Raw genomic sequence first — 17,020 nt, 5'->3', positions numbered from 1 at the left:
TATCTTGATAACTAAAGTGCTCGTATTTATGTATAATATAGGAACAATTGTGTTATCAAGAAGAATTCATAATCATCATGTGAGTGTTGATAATTTGTTATTTCAAAAGACTCTGTACTTTTATAATTGAACATTGGTGTAAAAGAAAGTAAAAATGTAATATACGTTGCAGATTATGATCGAAGTCATAAAAAAACTCATAAATTAAATCGCAAGAAGTTAATATGTATGCAAATTATGATGTGAATAAAAGAAATATTTTATCGCGTGCATTATCAAAGTATCTTCAAGTGCGATATAACTCATATGGAAATAACCTTTGCCTATATCAATAATTACAATGAGATTTAATTTTGATGTTTCGGTTATGAAAACATATTTTATTATGTTGTTGAAAATAACTAATTTATCTTCAATAGACATAGCTACTAAATTTAACTTTATGGGAAGAAAACTACAGAGCTTTTGTAAAAGTCCGGCTCATCTGATTTCCCAAAATGTACAGTTTGCTTTTAAGAGGGTCACTGTATTGAGCTTAACAAAAAACGACATTGTTTATCTCTATGTCCGAGACTTTGGCAATCAGTTTTCCTAGAAAGCCATGGCTGAATTACAAAGCGTAGTGATCTCACTTTTAATGTTAAATATTACGTGGAAAAGTGTTGTAATAATCAAACCTTGGGAACGTTCCCTCATAACACACTTTAAATATAAAACATATATTTTTACTAAAGTGTTTTGAGAAGTTATCAACTATTTGATACGAGAACATAATAAAATCACTCTTCAATATGTTCTTTTCTTTATACACAGCTGAAAATTGTTGAATGGTAAAGGTTGTTTGATCACACTTCACTTTACCCCTAGTCGTTGGAGATATGAAGGCAACTATACAAGTGAACAGAATTACATTGTGAAGCCATCCGGAAAATAGATTAAATCTAAAAGTTTAACCAAGAATTAATGACCCGTATTATTAAGCTAGGTCTTCTTTTGCAAGGAACACATGATCGGTATATCTGAGTCCACCGTGCGGATAATTAATTCTTGAATAGTAAATATCACCAGGAGAAGATGAACGCAGACGAAACCAGTGTAGAACTTCAGCGATTAAATGGAGAGGATATAAATGCAGCCGAATTAGGAGCAGATGTCAATTATGATATCGAAATGGACATTTCTGCTAATGTGAGTGCCAGATACAATGGGGACTATGTTTCCGGTTCTCATGACTCTAGCTCAACGGGGCCAGTAGTTGTTAGGGAGACGTGGTCAGGGCAGTTTGAGTTTCTCCTCTCTGTGGTGGGTTACACAGTGGGGCTGGGAAACATTTGGAGGTTCCCGTACTTTGTTAAGCGTAATGGCGGAGGTATGTATACACAATATTTTAAATATCAACATAACCTTTATTTTATATCATTGCTGATGTCAGTTGAAAGTAATGTTCTTTCAATGTTATGTTATATTGTCAAGCCTGATAAACAGTATTTCGGGTAAAATTACGAAGATAAATAAATTATCGGCCTATACTGGTTGTCGATAGGAGCGGCGGATATTCGACACGACGTTTGAAGTTGACTTGCCAAATCAGAGTATAGCAATGAAATATAATATGGCATCATATCAATGAGCGATTCGAAATAACAAGGGCAATGTTAAGCTTACCTAATGAAAATAACCCTCTAATCCATTAATCAAACAAAATTGCAATTCCATAATCCAAGACTGTTACCCAAAATTGTGGAACATGTAAGGATTTTCAAATGAACGCCATTTCAATTAAAATTTTCTTAAAACTAAAAATGTGTTGAATTGCTTTAGAGAAGCAACTCGTGAAAATGTTATTTTATATAGCCACTTGGTAAAATAAATATCAATAATATACTGAAATTCAGCTGAAGTGTATGTACTATTATACATATTTAAATATAGGTAATGCTAAATAATGTCTGTGTTACCAAACTATAGTGTATGTAAGCAGAAGCGATTATTAGCACAGTAACTCCTTTGATAATGCTAGGCAATCAGTAAACAAACATTTGATTGCTCTAGTATTAGCTTATTGAAGTACATTCAAGGTAAGGTTAAAAGGTTCCATGATCAACCTAAATGTTTTCTTTGTGGGCCGCCCAAATCCAAAATGGCTGTCATCAGCCTTAATACCATAAAGAGAAAATGTGAAAGACACATAAACCGTTATATAAACTCAAGTCCTACATTATTTAAGTTCAATTTATTTTTTGTTAATAATTGCAATGAAACACATAACATTCAAATTATATTGTTTTATGAAATATTATTCTTTGCCTTGGAATATTCCAGTTTTTTCGCATGAATATTTGAAACCGATTTCCACTTAATCGTTTTTCCATAATGAAATGACCATTAAACCTGTTGACTTATTGCAGTTCATATATCTGTTGTATTTTATGTCTGTGGTTAAAGTAAACAATGGAAACATACCATGGCAACAAAAAGTGCCCTTCATCTCATGCTTATAATCATCATTGCAATGAGAAGACATTTTAATGGAGTGACAATCAAGTCGAAAATTGGTTAATTAAGAAAGTTACATGCAAAATTATACTACATTTAGCTAATCCATTTCCATGTAATATGTAATTGATAGCATAAATATCTATATGATCAAAAGCATCTCGAAACTAGGCATGTATTTAGGCCACAGTAAATGCAACAACAATATAATAACAGTAATATGGTAAAGCGGAACGCTGGTATCTTGATTCAATATAAGGTAAGTCCAGAGATGTCAATACCATATTTTAAACTTCTGTATGTGCATTAAGTTACATAATGTTATCCCAACGTGGACATTATTTTTAAACTCGGGTAGTATAATTGGGTAAAATTATGTCTTTCTTTCATTCTTTTTGGTGAAGTATGAAGAATCAAAATTAACTTATTACCAGCAAGCTGATGCCTAAAGGTCCATAGTATCTGCAAAGGACCGACGTTAAATGATATACAGTTTTGTTTTGGAATATTCCATACCAGCACTTTTTCTAGCTTTATACAAAAGAGCCAATTATCATAATTATTTTTATAAAGCGCCGACTGTAGTTCTTAATAATAAGTTTTGTTTGAAAGAATGAGCAAAACCGATTAAAAAATAACCATTGTAGGTCAATAGTTACGACCGCGAAATGATTTGAAACCTACCATTGCTATCTTATAGAGTGAACGATTGATCAACTTCTAGCAATTGGATGTGTTTTGCTGGTCCAATTTTAACCACCCAAATACCGCTGCAATATGTATGTAACGGTTTTGTTTCGACGGATGTTTAAAACAGTAATGATTATTTGTTGTGCAATGCCCTTAACTAATTGAGCCTTGTGTTATGACAGTGTACGTTTATTGCCTTTCTTATAACAATAACATTGTTGCAGGTGTGGCTCTGATTCCTTTTCTGCTGTTTTTGGTATCGTGTGGAGGACCTCTATACTACATTGAGGTCTGCCTTGGCCAGTTCTCTGGGAAGTCCCCCGTTAATGTCTGGGATATATGTCCGTTATTCAGAGGTTCGTTGAATGAAGTTTTTGTGTTCAAGTACTTCCATGCTAAAATTTGGTATGATCAGTTGGGTATAGTTTATTATCTTTGCTACTCGGTCTTTATTAATGATAACCTGTATTTATTTTTGTTTTCAAAAGGTATATGTGTAATTAAAAATATTAACTGCTAGATTATACGTAAACGACAATTAAGACATTTTCTATTTGACCAAAAGTTGTTTGTCTTTATCAAGACATTTAAAAAATACAAATATTAGTATGTACTAGTAAACCGTATAAAACATGAACCGACTGCAATGCATTTTAGTAAGTCAGACATATACGTCTGAAAATAATACTCAGCACTCTCATATATCTCAAGTTATTTAACTAATGTCATGGCACTTGGAAGAATCAAATGATCGAATCATTTGACTGAATTATTGGTACAATTCCTGTATTCTTTTTAACAGAATATGTTTAAGTGAACTTATTTACGTTGTATTAGTTTTCCTATTCCATCTTTTATACACAAACGAAGAGCTGATGAGGTGTATTGGTAGCTTAAGTGATCCGTAGCCAACTTTAGTAGAATATTTGTTCCGCTAATAAAAGCTGATATGTAAGATTTATATGATCATAAAATATTCTTCAAGTCGCAAAAACCATACAGTGAGGTCAATACAGATTGATTTGTAGCCTGTTTTTAAGCGTAGCGTGTTTCGCCTGGGTAACACAATATTAATGAAATGATCAATGGTTTTGGGTAATGTTATAAATAAAATGTCAAATGTTTCGTTTATGATGGTTGAATATTTCTGTTTATTTGAATATCAGGTATTCCAGGTCTATCAAAATTAGAATACTTAAATGGAAACTACAGAGACAAGCTCAGTATACATATTTTTAACCTGTAAGTGCCACTTGACTCAAGTCCTAACATACATTTAAAAGTTAAGACTTGAAAAGAGAAAACATTAAATTCATTGCAAAACTTGGTTTGGTACATTTTGAGGCTATTTCCTTTTTCCCCAGGAATAGGGTTTGTGATGGTTGGACTATCCCTTTTAGTGAACTGGTACTTCGGGGCGTGTTTTGCCTGGATCATCTACTACCTCATTCACTCCTTTCACTCAAGCCTTACTTGGGCCTCTTGTGGTCAGCCTTGGAACACGGAGTTGTGTATAGGTACGTTATAATTTTCACATGTCTAGTATAATATACTTGAATTGTAATAACACAATTTTGATAATTTTGAGATTGCTCTTAAACTTGTATGCACTCGACAATTTAGACGTAACACAATTATTTTATATCATATCTATAGCATGCTCGGGTACCCTATTGAGAATCAAACTGACGGTTATACCCACTTTATTACCAATTTCATTGCGCGTGGTAGTTTGCTTGAAAAATCATACAAAAACATGTTTAAAAAGGTCAGTGCACAATATTATTATCTTTCATGGATTTCAAGTAACTCTTTTTTTCAGATGCATCAACAAATTTGACGGAAATGAAGTTACAAATGGCACCAAATAAATCTGATCAATTGATTTTTTCTACTTCGGCCACAGAATTTTGGGTGTAAGAAAATTAAATGTTCACAATGAGTAGATCAGTTACTTTTTTTAGATAACTGCTTTGGAATCTCATGCTGTTATGATGAAGTTTGAAAATATAAAAAGTGTGTTGAGGTTGCTAAAGTTTTAAACCAAGAAACACGTTTAGAGTAGTTGACTAATTGTCAGTTGCGCTTATTTTGTAACAGAACCGTTGATTTAAAAACAAACACAGACTTTACAACCAGTTACCATTTTCTACAAACAATCGGGGATATATCTACTAGCTTTTTGAGTCTGAGTTTAAAAGAACGAAAAAGAGCAAATAATTATTTCATGGCAAACTTGATAATCAAAAACCAAAACTGTTATAAATTGCTTCGCATGCTTAAAATGGCATGCCCTGTCATTACTCTTTACTTCTTTAGAATTATTAACTTAGCCGGAATAATAGTTTTCTGCGGGACTACGCTTTTCACAAAACCAAAGATCACATTGTCACACTACATATTGCCAACCACGTAAATATATATGTTGATGTAATAACCTATTTCGCAACCGGTGCAAAATGATAACCCTTTAATGATATAAGTATTTACTGACATGTATCTTGGCAAATATTTAAGTTGTCTTGCCTAGACTATTACTTTTAAACGGCCAATAACGGGTATTGAAGTAATACATCACAGATTCCAATAATGATACCTTGATAAAATACATTTTAGTGGAAATTTTAGGTACAGATGCTACACAATCAAATAAATTGACATATCTTTAACATTTTCGGGCCTAACCGAGTACGAGAACAATAGGAAGGTAGAAAGGTACCGTCTCCTCAGTTTGTTCAGAAAACATCAATCGAAGGAGGCGAAATGTATACAACCATTGTAACAAATACGACTTTGTAAGTTAAAATGAATCATGCGGAGAATAAATTGATTTAAAAGGTTTTTAAAAGTATTATGCTTCATATGCCGTTCATAATTTACCGAATCTAGAAGGCAATCGAAGCGTTTTTGAATATTATTTTACACACAGTCCTCCAATGCATTTTTCCCATTTCGGTCGATTTCTTTTATTAAGTGTATCAATTTACTAAATACAATTAGACTTTCCTCAATCTGACAGCCACCATATAATTCGGTCTCGCTGTCGACGTCAAAATAGTCTTACAATTTCTACTAATTTATCCGAAATGTCTGCTTGTGGTTGTGTCGCAGAAACAATGTTTTGGCCAAGTCACGTGGTATAGACGACTTGGGATCTGTACAGATGCACTTGCTTGGTTGCCTGGCACTCGGATGGCTTCTGGTGTTCCTCTGCCTCTGGAAAGGTATCAAGTCACTTGGAAAAGTAAGACAAATTGTTTTGATTAAGATTTCGTCGTAAAACAATCTTTATTATGCTTGTCAGCTGATATATCGGGTTGCATCATTGTTCATTTTTTAAAACCAGCTCACATCGAGAGCGATGTAACTTAACACAATAAATGCAATGTGATACATCATCATGCATCAATTGAATGACGTGATATTTGTTTATATTATACGTTTTTTCCTTAACAATCTTAAATGTATTATTGAGTTGAAGTAATTGATACTGCGTTTCCATACATGTATACATATTTCAAATTTCCATCGTAACAATACAACGTTTGTAGGTTGTGTACGTGACGGCGACATTGCCCTACGTATTGTTGACTGTGCTCCTGATTCGCGGCGTCACTCTGGACGGTGCGGTTGACGGAATCAAGCACTACCTTTATCCAGACTTTAGCAAACTATTGAAAGCACAAGTAAAAAAAATAGTATATTATAAGTATATCAATTGTAATAGTTATAGTTAGTATTTGTCACTGGTACATTTTTCGTTTTGGTTTAATTAAATGAAAACTGTCGCTTGCCGTTTAGTCATCCCCTATTTCTTTTTATGACAGTTCGATGGCGAGTACCTTACCATTGCAGATGCACGATATTATTATTTTTATGTACACAGTATCTTTAGTGTCATTGGCATCTATATCAAACATTTTGTATTAGCGTGATGAGGGTGAGATTTATTTCCTTGGTACACTGATAATGTTTTATGTATTTGTTTTAATTAGTCTTATTTAAACAGACACAACTGTACAATAATAAAAATAATAATAATAATAATAATAATAATAATAATAATAATAATCATAATCATAATAATAATACTAATAATACTTATAAAAATAATTATAAAAATAATAATAATAATGATAATAATAATATGTGTTTTTCATTATCGAAACTAACATTCATTTTTCATTAAAAGTTATTGCACTCCCTGCCCCTATTGATTGAAATAGAGCACGATCGCATACCACAAACTGTTTAATTTTAATCAAGAAGGGTTGTGGATAAAGTAACTCTGTTGTACCATGTCAACGTTCAATAATTACATGTCAACGTTCAATAACTAGTATGGGTATCATATATATATATATATATATATATATATATATATATATATATATATATATATATATATATATATATATATATATATATATATATATATATATATATATATAACGAAAACACTCTCTAACATGGAGCACTTGACGTTTTCCTTCCGTTGTTCAGTTATGGATCGAGGCTGCGGTGCAGTGCTTCTATTCGCTGGGACCGGCATGGGGAGGTGTCATCACTATGGCTAGTTTCAACAAGTTCAGCCATAACGCATTAAGGTAGTTTTAGTATCGTTAGGACTTATACATGATATACGTAAGAAAACTTTATTAATGTGTTGGTGTACTTATAACACTTATATAAACAGAACGAAAATAAATTCGCAATGAACAGTTTCTTATCTTATTACATAATCAAGCACTTGTATAATAATTTATCTCTACTCTTCAACAATGTTTAAGCCTCAGAACAACGTGTTTATCAATTGCTTTAAAGGGAGATAAGCTAATCTAAGGATTGTTTTCAGGGATACGGTGATCGTGTGTTTTGCGGACGGGTTTACTGGCTTTTTTGGTGGACTGGTTGTTTTTTCAGTTCTTGGATTCCTTGCCAAGGAAACCGGCGTCTCTATTGACGACCTTCCATTTTCAGGTAAGGCCACCAAAGAATGAAGTTTTTAATTACGGAATGAATTGCGGGGTTGATGTCAATATCGATGTATGAACGCGATTGGGTTGGTCAATGTGTGTGGAGCCCAACCCAATTGCGTCCATATCCCCGATAATGACATCAACCCCGCAATTCATTCCTTATATTTACACCAATAGTTCATTATTTCATTGAAGAATTGTTAAAAAAAATGTTCGTTTCATTTCAGAAAACCTTTAAGTAATCCGTTCTTATCCATTCTGTAAATAGAACGACCCGACTATAACCGGAAATAAATTTTTCAAATGACGTCACAATAACGCGGGAAAAGATCAACCACTTGAAATCACTATAAAACGTAAAATTGAAACACTTCTGGTACCATTATATTTAAAATATAATAACCTAACACTTTTAAAAATGTTGATCTATATTTAACGGGACCTGCAGACACAATACAACCAATAACAAGATAAATAGCTTTCATGTATATTGTTATGCAATAGATTACGATCAGAACATATGCGAAGATGTTGCGTTCATCGATTGATGAACGCAATTGCTGACAGGCATTCATTTACGGAATGGAAGTTGAGGTGTAAATATTGTAAATTGGCAAAAAATCCTGCATTAAAATGTTTCCAAATGTTCTTTAAGATAATTTAAACTGCTTTATAAATGATTAAATCTTGAAAAAAGAATATTCATTTTCTTTTAGTGGTGTAAAAATAAATAATCGAATATAGGCAATGGTGTCAGATTTCCATCCATTTGAGTTGATTTGTTTTTAGAAATTAGTACACTAAAAAGTCTACATGTGTTAAGTACCTTGAGTAAAACTCGAAACTGCCTTGTCAGTTATCAATTATAAAAAGAAACAAATGGAAAACGTGCTGAATTAGGGGTGTTTCAGGTGCCTCCCTGGCGTTTATTGCCTACCCAGAAGCACTGAGCAGACTTCCATTACCAAACCTCTGGGCTGTGCTGTTCTTCATCACTCTTATTTTAGTTGGCGTCGACTCATTTGTATGTTTAATTATCGCTACCATTTCTTTGGACTGTTAAAGTATTATATTCTAGCGGATAAAAGTAGTGTGCTTTAAAAGAATGACTGGCATTAAATGGTTAACATTTATTCAATGATCAAAGTATTGCTAACGAGTTAAAGTTTGCAATCAATGACACTTTTCAAAATAAGCTTTATCAACATTAAATATGGCATTTATTTTTATTTTTCTAAGGATCGATATGTTAAGTTTGCACAGAAAATGTATTTAGCTAGTGACGTATTTTAATACAGAACCGTATCTATTTTTCTTAAAAAAATGTTAGGGCTTTTTACATCTTTATATGCTTATTGAAAGCCAGCTGATTACCAAATGTAATGGTAAGTATTTCTTGACAAATGAAAAGCTTTTTGTATTAGCTTATCTAACTAATTATCAGTTTTAAACGCCTTGTTTATTTTCGTATTGATTCAGATAAACATAACTAAATACTCGTCTGATACGGTTAAAGTCACGACTTTTTTTAAATGGTCGGCTAAGGGCTTTTCTCTGTAGTTAACATAGTTTTATTCAGAATTGTTTGATGAATTTGATGAACGAAATGAATCATTTATTGTTTGTAATGGAGTAAACATTCTGTTATACAACATGTGGTTAACCCGTAGATTGATTTCAGTTTGTGACGTTTGAAACAGTGATTAATGCGATCGTTGACTATGATTTTCGGCGGCTCCACTGATATCGCATCCACATAACCGCTTTGCTAACCGTTCTGAACATTGCCGGCAGCATCCCACTGTGCACATCAGTAAGAATATAAGATTGCGAGGTTTGATCGTGTATGACCTTTTTTACTTAAAGATGGTTTGTAGATTCCATTCAATGAAATTCATAACAACAACGGGGCGTTGATATTGAACACAAGAATATGTACTTTTTTCATTGATTTTTTTTTAGATTTACTCGCCTTTTTATCAAAGGAGCTCGGAGGTGATATATATATATGAGTTTTCCTGTCATAAATATGAAGTATGATTTTTCGTTATCATATGCTTTAAATTTAGTCAAATTTCAAACTACATTAAATCAAAAGCACTTTTTAAACTATTAATATACAATTCTTACCTTACGTTTTACATGAACTTGTTGTGATAATGTTTACCATTAAGTATAAGAGAAAGCAAATTGTTTAAACACACCTATTTTGTTGATGCGGTGAAAGTTCGGTTTGGGGACAACGTTTTAGATCCAAAATACTTTTAACACACCTACGGATTCTTCGTGCTATAGTATCGTGTTGAGATATGATAACGGTATTCACTTAGACGCTTTTGAAAAGTTGTTCTTGACAACATGATTTAAAATGACAAATCAATACATACACATATATAAAACACATAAATTGAGAGTGATAAACCTGTAATTACTAACTAAATAATGCATTTTATTGAAAATATTAATAACTGATAGCAAAATTGTAACCGTGTATTTAAAACCTGAAACCCAAAATATTAAATGATTTATGTGTGCTAAAAGATTTTCTTTGATCCACTCTCGTCTCGTAGATAATGAGTTTGTTCATTAAGACTATGATATTCCTACGATACAGTATATGAAAGTGATGTTTTAGTGGTAATATTAATATATAAAGATATGTTGTCATTGTTGAATCACTACAACTGTCATATTACAGACTTGTATAGTTGTATTGAGAAACACCTGTAATTTAACCAGACTTAATAATATTTTACCTGAACAACTGAAAATGTTATAATTGCAAAAAGGTGAATTTATTAAGATACTAGACCAGAGTTTCCTTTTGAAAACACGAACCCTTTTTACAACAAATTGATATAAAGTGTTTGTACCAATAATGATCTTAATTTGCTTCTTGACTTTCTCGTAGAGTTTTGTCTGAAACTAGAACAGGGGGCTTTTACAGTTGATAAAATTCATAACGGGCAATTTTCCAGGGAGGATACTACATCTTTATGTTGACCGACTGGTATATCGCAAACTTCAACATCGTGTTCGTTGCCCTGTTGGAGACGATCATCATTTCTTGGATATACGGTAAGGTAGGGGGGACGGAAAATATCAATTATTTTATCATTTAAACGTCCCGTCTAACTTTCTAAAAAAAATTAACCGTACGGTATATACGACAGGAAATACTTTTCATAATAAACACCCTATTATATGGTCCCTTGACACTTTCGCATTACTGCGCAAACCTAAACCGGCATACTTTGGTCAAATTTAATCTTATTTGCTTCACCGCTGAAGCGGGGCGGCTTTTATGTAACGAGTTTTGTGGTTGTCCATAGAAGGAATAGTAATAAATGAAATTCGTATAAAAGTCGTTAAGTTAATCGTACATCGTTTTGGTTAAATTTAAATGATGAAATGTTTTAAACACGGCAAGAACATTGTAAAAATAGAACTATTGTAGTCCTTCCTTAGCACGCTTAATAAAAACACTTTTAACATCTATAAAAATGGGCAGCTTGTCCCAACGAATTAATTTTCAGAATATGACGACATTATTTCTGCTTAAAATGAAAAGCGAAGCAGACAACATTTTCGCCTGGCTGGTATTTCCTTTGAACGTAACGATATGTAGACTACTCTAGGTCAATCCCCTTTGAAAATTTGAAGATTTTTTTAACCTTGAACCATTGCTTAAACTTTAAAGTTTCCCTAGGAAAGGCGATGGCAGACATACGGCATACGGCAAATTAAACCTAAAAATACTTAAAGCCAGGGCTTGATTCCAGGACAACAGATAAATGCATATTTATGGACCATCATTCCGTTCAAAATGCGTTTATATTTTGAAGTGAAAAAATAGCATGAAACATTAAATAATTTTGGCATTGTTTCGCCACTTGAATAAAAAATAATAATGATACTGTTACAGCAACTGTAAAATAAACATGCAATTGTAATACATATGTCTTAAATGCGATAACAGATAAACAAGCAAACAGTATTTTCATGTTTATGAAAGTCGTTGTTATAAAAAATATAGTCTTACCAGCGTATATGGAATAACTTTAAAGTTGCAAATAAGAATATGTATCGCAATATCTCCTAACAAGTGTCTAGCGTATCGTGACATATATCGCGAAACGTTTATTGATATATCAGTACAACCCTCATATGACGAGAACAGTCACTTGATGTTTTATTAAACCGATGAAAACATATTTAAAAAAATATTATTTCTTTTTAGTGTGTCATCCATTTCCATACAAAATTGTTAACATTACAAACTGATTTATGGCGCAGTTTGATGCTTTGCAACAAAAGTCTTTGTTGTATATTTATAACATAAAAAAACAATGCTTCGTTATTCGGCTGAATCTATCGCCGATGTTTGTGTGAGTTTACATCGTTAATAGACTACACAGAAAAATCGAGTTGATACCACCCTACAAATAAACCGACTATAATGATATTTGTTATAATGCTTTTATACCGTTGAATCTAAAAACATAGCAAATGTTTGATATGTTAAAATTTATATGATATATCGACCATCAACTACTCTATTAAAATACTATGGTATTTTTTATTATGGCGCCTATCATAACCCTGTATAATGTAAAACAAAAACATGAAAGAAGCTCCGATTGTCCATCACGTTATTTTCGAAATGTTATACGTATGAAGTGAGTGTTTTCTATTTTCGACCCAGAGACGTAGCCGAAATGGCGCAGTGATAGATGATTTTAAGTTAAACGAAATCATGGTGTAAACAATTACCATTGCTGTCAATGAACAGTCCCTATAAAACTAGATTCTTACGTTTGATTGAGTTTGCGTGCTATTGGGCTTTTCTCTTCATGAAACGTATGTAACACTTTTCATCTCTTTTACAGGTGCAAACCGTTTCAGCCAAGACATAGAGATGATGACAGGCAACCGCCCGCCTCTGTTAGTCCGAATCGTCTGGTCCTTAATCATACCATTATTCATATCCGTAAGTAGTATGTGTTTATAAATAGCGCTGGATTGATACGCTATTTCATCTAACCGGACACAGCTGGAATACATTTAGTAAAGTAAATTCCGTATCAACTAATGCCGGTATGAGAAGTACTATTTGAAGATTCTGAAGTTCTTACTTTAATTTTAAGCTTATTTGGTCTAAAAACCAAAACGTCGAGACAGTGTCTTAACCTTTATGATATCGGCAATTGTCGATGTCGTGCAATTATTTTCATACTTGGCATAACTCCGAAATCATTCGAAATATTCGAATGAAAACTGGAACATTTATTGCCAGAGAAAAAACGCACATGTCATGCCCATACCTTTGTACTTTTCGAGTGTTGCCCCTTTGTTTCTCACATACACTTTTACTAGGTAAAGTTATCCTAGTAAAAGTTATGTGAATATTTGATAACTTGTGACTTCAGACTATTTTGGTTTAAAATGAAAGAGAACAAGTCTAGAGAAAGAAATTGTAAATATTATACCAATAAAAATATTACAAATTCTCTCTGTGGCCTTAATAGTTTGCAGTATCGGTCATTTCACTTTCTTTTTCAATATTATATTTAAATATTCTGCGAAACTACAAAATCAAATTAAATATGATGGTCTAGTATGTACTTGAAACCATTTGTCATACATCTTGGCAATCAGCAAACAATGTCCTTTTACATTAAGTTAAAATGATGAATGGTCACCAGGTATCAATATTTAACATATCTATAACGGTCTCGATGCAATGGCAAACTGCTGTGTACATCGGATACTTTAAAGTCTCCTTTTCCGCACTGATATCTCTGCATTTTCTTTGCGCCTCTATTTAACAACACACGTTTAGACATTGTATCATTTCACCTTTATTATATATTTTGTGTTGATTCATAACACACTTACTTGTTTAGCAAAAGCGTATAAATTGAGTACGTTGTAATCAGTTCCAATAAATATTATTTAAAGTTCGTTCACTGAGACAAATTTGTCTTGGAAATCATTAAACTTGGTTCAGCTTTTGTGTTTATAAAGTGAAATTCTTTGTGCCAGAAATCTTATACAAGCGATTAATATGCTCTTTATAATCATAAATGTACAAGACCATTCTGATCACCTCTGCGGTCAACTTCGGCGTACCATCGTTCGGCAAGGGAGGATACCAGTACCCGGACTATGCTGTTGTGCTGGGTAACGTGCTCGCATTCGCTCCGCTTATCAGCATATTTGTTGTGGCAGCTGTTTTGGTAGCTATTAAAGGCACGGGTACAATTATACAGGTTTGTATATTAGTTTAAAAAAATAATGAATTGATTGCAAAATAAAGGTGAATGTGTTTCAACGTTCAATGATAGAAAACCTAAGGATAAATGCTACTCTAAACCAACATGGGTTTATGTTTAAACTTTTTGCTACTGAGGATGTTTCTGTAGCTTTTTGCATATATATGGACACGGCCAACAGTCAATCATTTAAATATAAACCCTATTAAGTGGCACAAAGTAACACATCAAGATTGTTAGTAACACTAACAAAAGTTGGGACTACCGCCTTTCAACGGTTAGTGAAAAACGCGTTCATAAGGTGTGGTTTTAAACTAGTTTATATGCACATAACTTTTATCTTGTTCCAACAGCCTCTTCGAGGCCAGCATCATATGTAAAAGAATAAGAATAAAGTAACCCTAGAAGGTAAACGACCTTTATCGTAACTCCTCAAAATAAATGTTGATGAAAGTGTTGCCAAGAGAGGATTTATCTGCATCGGGAACACAAAAACACTCGGACTTCAATCCATTTGTTGTCATATGTTCAACTTCTCGTTTGAGCGGATCTGTATGGGTTTTGACATTATTTTCCCCACAGTTACTCCGACCAAAAGATTTGTTAAACTATTAAGAAAAACATTAAACATCTATAATGAATCTACACTATATTATATTAAAAACTAAGGCTTGTCTTAGTGTTGCCCGGTCACATCCTTTAAAGTGACGAATTAATTCCTTTACAGAGAGTCCGCCAGCTAACGCGACCGGCACCAGGATGGTACCCGAACGACGAGAAAGCTGAGCATATATTCAAAAGCAAGTCCTATACATACCGAACATCACTACAAGAAAGAATCATATACCATGTGTTAGGGGTGCGATCTAACTCTAAGCAGCATACGATTCCAGTATATGATTATTAATGTCCTTTTTAGAAGTTAAATTTGTGTACAGTTTTGTGTCATTTGTTAAACGAAACTGGTTGAACAAAGCCAGAATATATTTTCGAACATTTAATTTCGTATATCAATACTTTGGTTTATACAATTGTATATATAAGGGCTTTGATTTACTTACCTACATTTTGAATTGCATTATGTTTCGAATTTTGTGGTGTTGGTCCATGTGCTGGTTTGTGATTGTTAGTTTTTTGTATTCTATGTCTTTGGCTTTAACCCTGTGCCATAAAACGGGGATTGTGTTTAAACTTTCGACAACTTTGCTTGATTTTGTAGTTTTTCTCTGATCTCTAAAATCACACTAGAACTGGTTCATATCCAGGAAAAATGAAAAGAAATTAATACATATCAGCTTTCAGCTATCTTTAAATCGAGCTAAAACCAAATAGTATCAACACATATCAATATCCAATATGGACAAGATTTAGTTAAGAATTAAACGCTTAGGTTGAAAAGACATGACTATCTATTTAGATCGAAGGTGCACGATTGAGAAAGTGCAGATGAAAAATTCCTTGTTATATGTTTTGGTGCAATGAGAAGGTGAAAAATCTTTACAAAGAGTTCTATTTCTTGTTGAATTTTCGTTTGCAGAAAAAAATACAAATTAGTTTCAAAATATTCGAGATCGTCCATTTAACAATGATCTGTGACGTTTTAATTTGACTTAATTTTAAAAAGAAAGCCGTTGGATACAATATTGTAAAACATTGACTGAAGTGCACTTTCTGGTTACAAAAATGCAACCCCTGTTGGTACCCATATTGCCGCCCATTTTGCCGTCTTCCGGACGCAGCGATATGTGAAGACTCAGCGAATGGAGAAAAGCGGAATCAGAATCAAAAATAGAAAAAGCAAACAAGCAAACATCAATGACAAACAAAATTTTAAGGTTGATAAATAATTGGAAAATCTGGCACCATAATCTTAGAAAATATTTAGAAAATACGTACCATCGTCGAAAACACTCCATAACAGTTAAACTTGTCCCATCTAATGTCTTTTTAATTTGGATTAAACTGGCGTTAGATCCGTTTCAACAGAATGGATTACATTACACTTTTTACTGCACCCCTAGGGATCTGTGTTGTCGTTTAGGTGAGTCCAGACTTCTTTTGTCACGTTTCAAACTTTTTTTCAATGTATGGTATTTGCAGTTTGTCTTTCATAATATTAAACTATTTTAATGAAAACTTTTAAAGACCAATAACTCAATCAGCGATCGATATCTGCCGAGTTAATAAACGAGCGTCGACGCCAGCTGTTCTCGGCACTCCGGAAAGCTAGAGATGAGGGAGGAAAAAGCTACGCTAGTCAGGGACAAATTATACATTATCAATAGACTTTGAAGATGATCTTAGCAACCCATATAGTTTGCATACCTTTTTTCCCATAATATGATGCTACAATTATGCTGATTTACTGTAAATTTCACCGCCATGCTTGTTTATTCAGTGTAATGGCAATGTATTAAATGTATTTGCAAATAAAATATTGACTTGACTTAATTCAGGTTTACAATAAATATGAGCCGCGTCGTTCCTTTTTGTGCCTTCTGACAAAATTTCGACAATTACGAAAACTACGGAAGATCACTCGCACCAGAGTGAACTTTCAATCGACCGGTATGTAAATTA

At 33.0% G+C, this 17,020-nt stretch overlaps 1 protein-coding gene across 1 annotated transcript; it reads left to right on the top strand.

Moving 5' to 3' along the window:
* Positions 1–1,036: 1,036 nt before the first annotated feature.
* On the top strand, positions 1,037–15,975 carry LOC128237732 (sodium- and chloride-dependent glycine transporter 1-like). The gene is made up of 14 exons (XM_052953315.1): positions 1,037–1,369; positions 3,411–3,542; positions 4,551–4,703; positions 5,009–5,102; positions 6,289–6,430; positions 6,738–6,872; positions 7,690–7,793; positions 8,042–8,166; positions 9,077–9,189; positions 9,847–9,978; positions 11,144–11,243; positions 13,055–13,155; positions 14,261–14,437; positions 15,168–15,975. The coding sequence occupies exons 1-10, from the start codon at positions 1,075–1,077 to the stop codon at positions 9,907–9,909; spliced, it is 1,356 nt and encodes a 451-aa protein (XP_052809275.1). The 5' UTR covers positions 1,037–1,074; the 3' UTR covers positions 9,910–9,978; positions 11,144–11,243; positions 13,055–13,155; positions 14,261–14,437; positions 15,168–15,975.
* Positions 15,976–17,020: the final 1,045 nt, after the last annotated feature.

Source organism: Mya arenaria, chromosome 6 (genome assembly GCF_026914265.1).
Source record: "Mya arenaria isolate MELC-2E11 chromosome 6, ASM2691426v1".
NCBI classification, from domain to species: domain Eukaryota; kingdom Metazoa; phylum Mollusca; class Bivalvia; order Myida; family Myidae; genus Mya; species Mya arenaria.
Note: the sequence above shows the minus strand (reverse complement) of the source record. Positions and strands in the feature narration are given on the sequence as shown.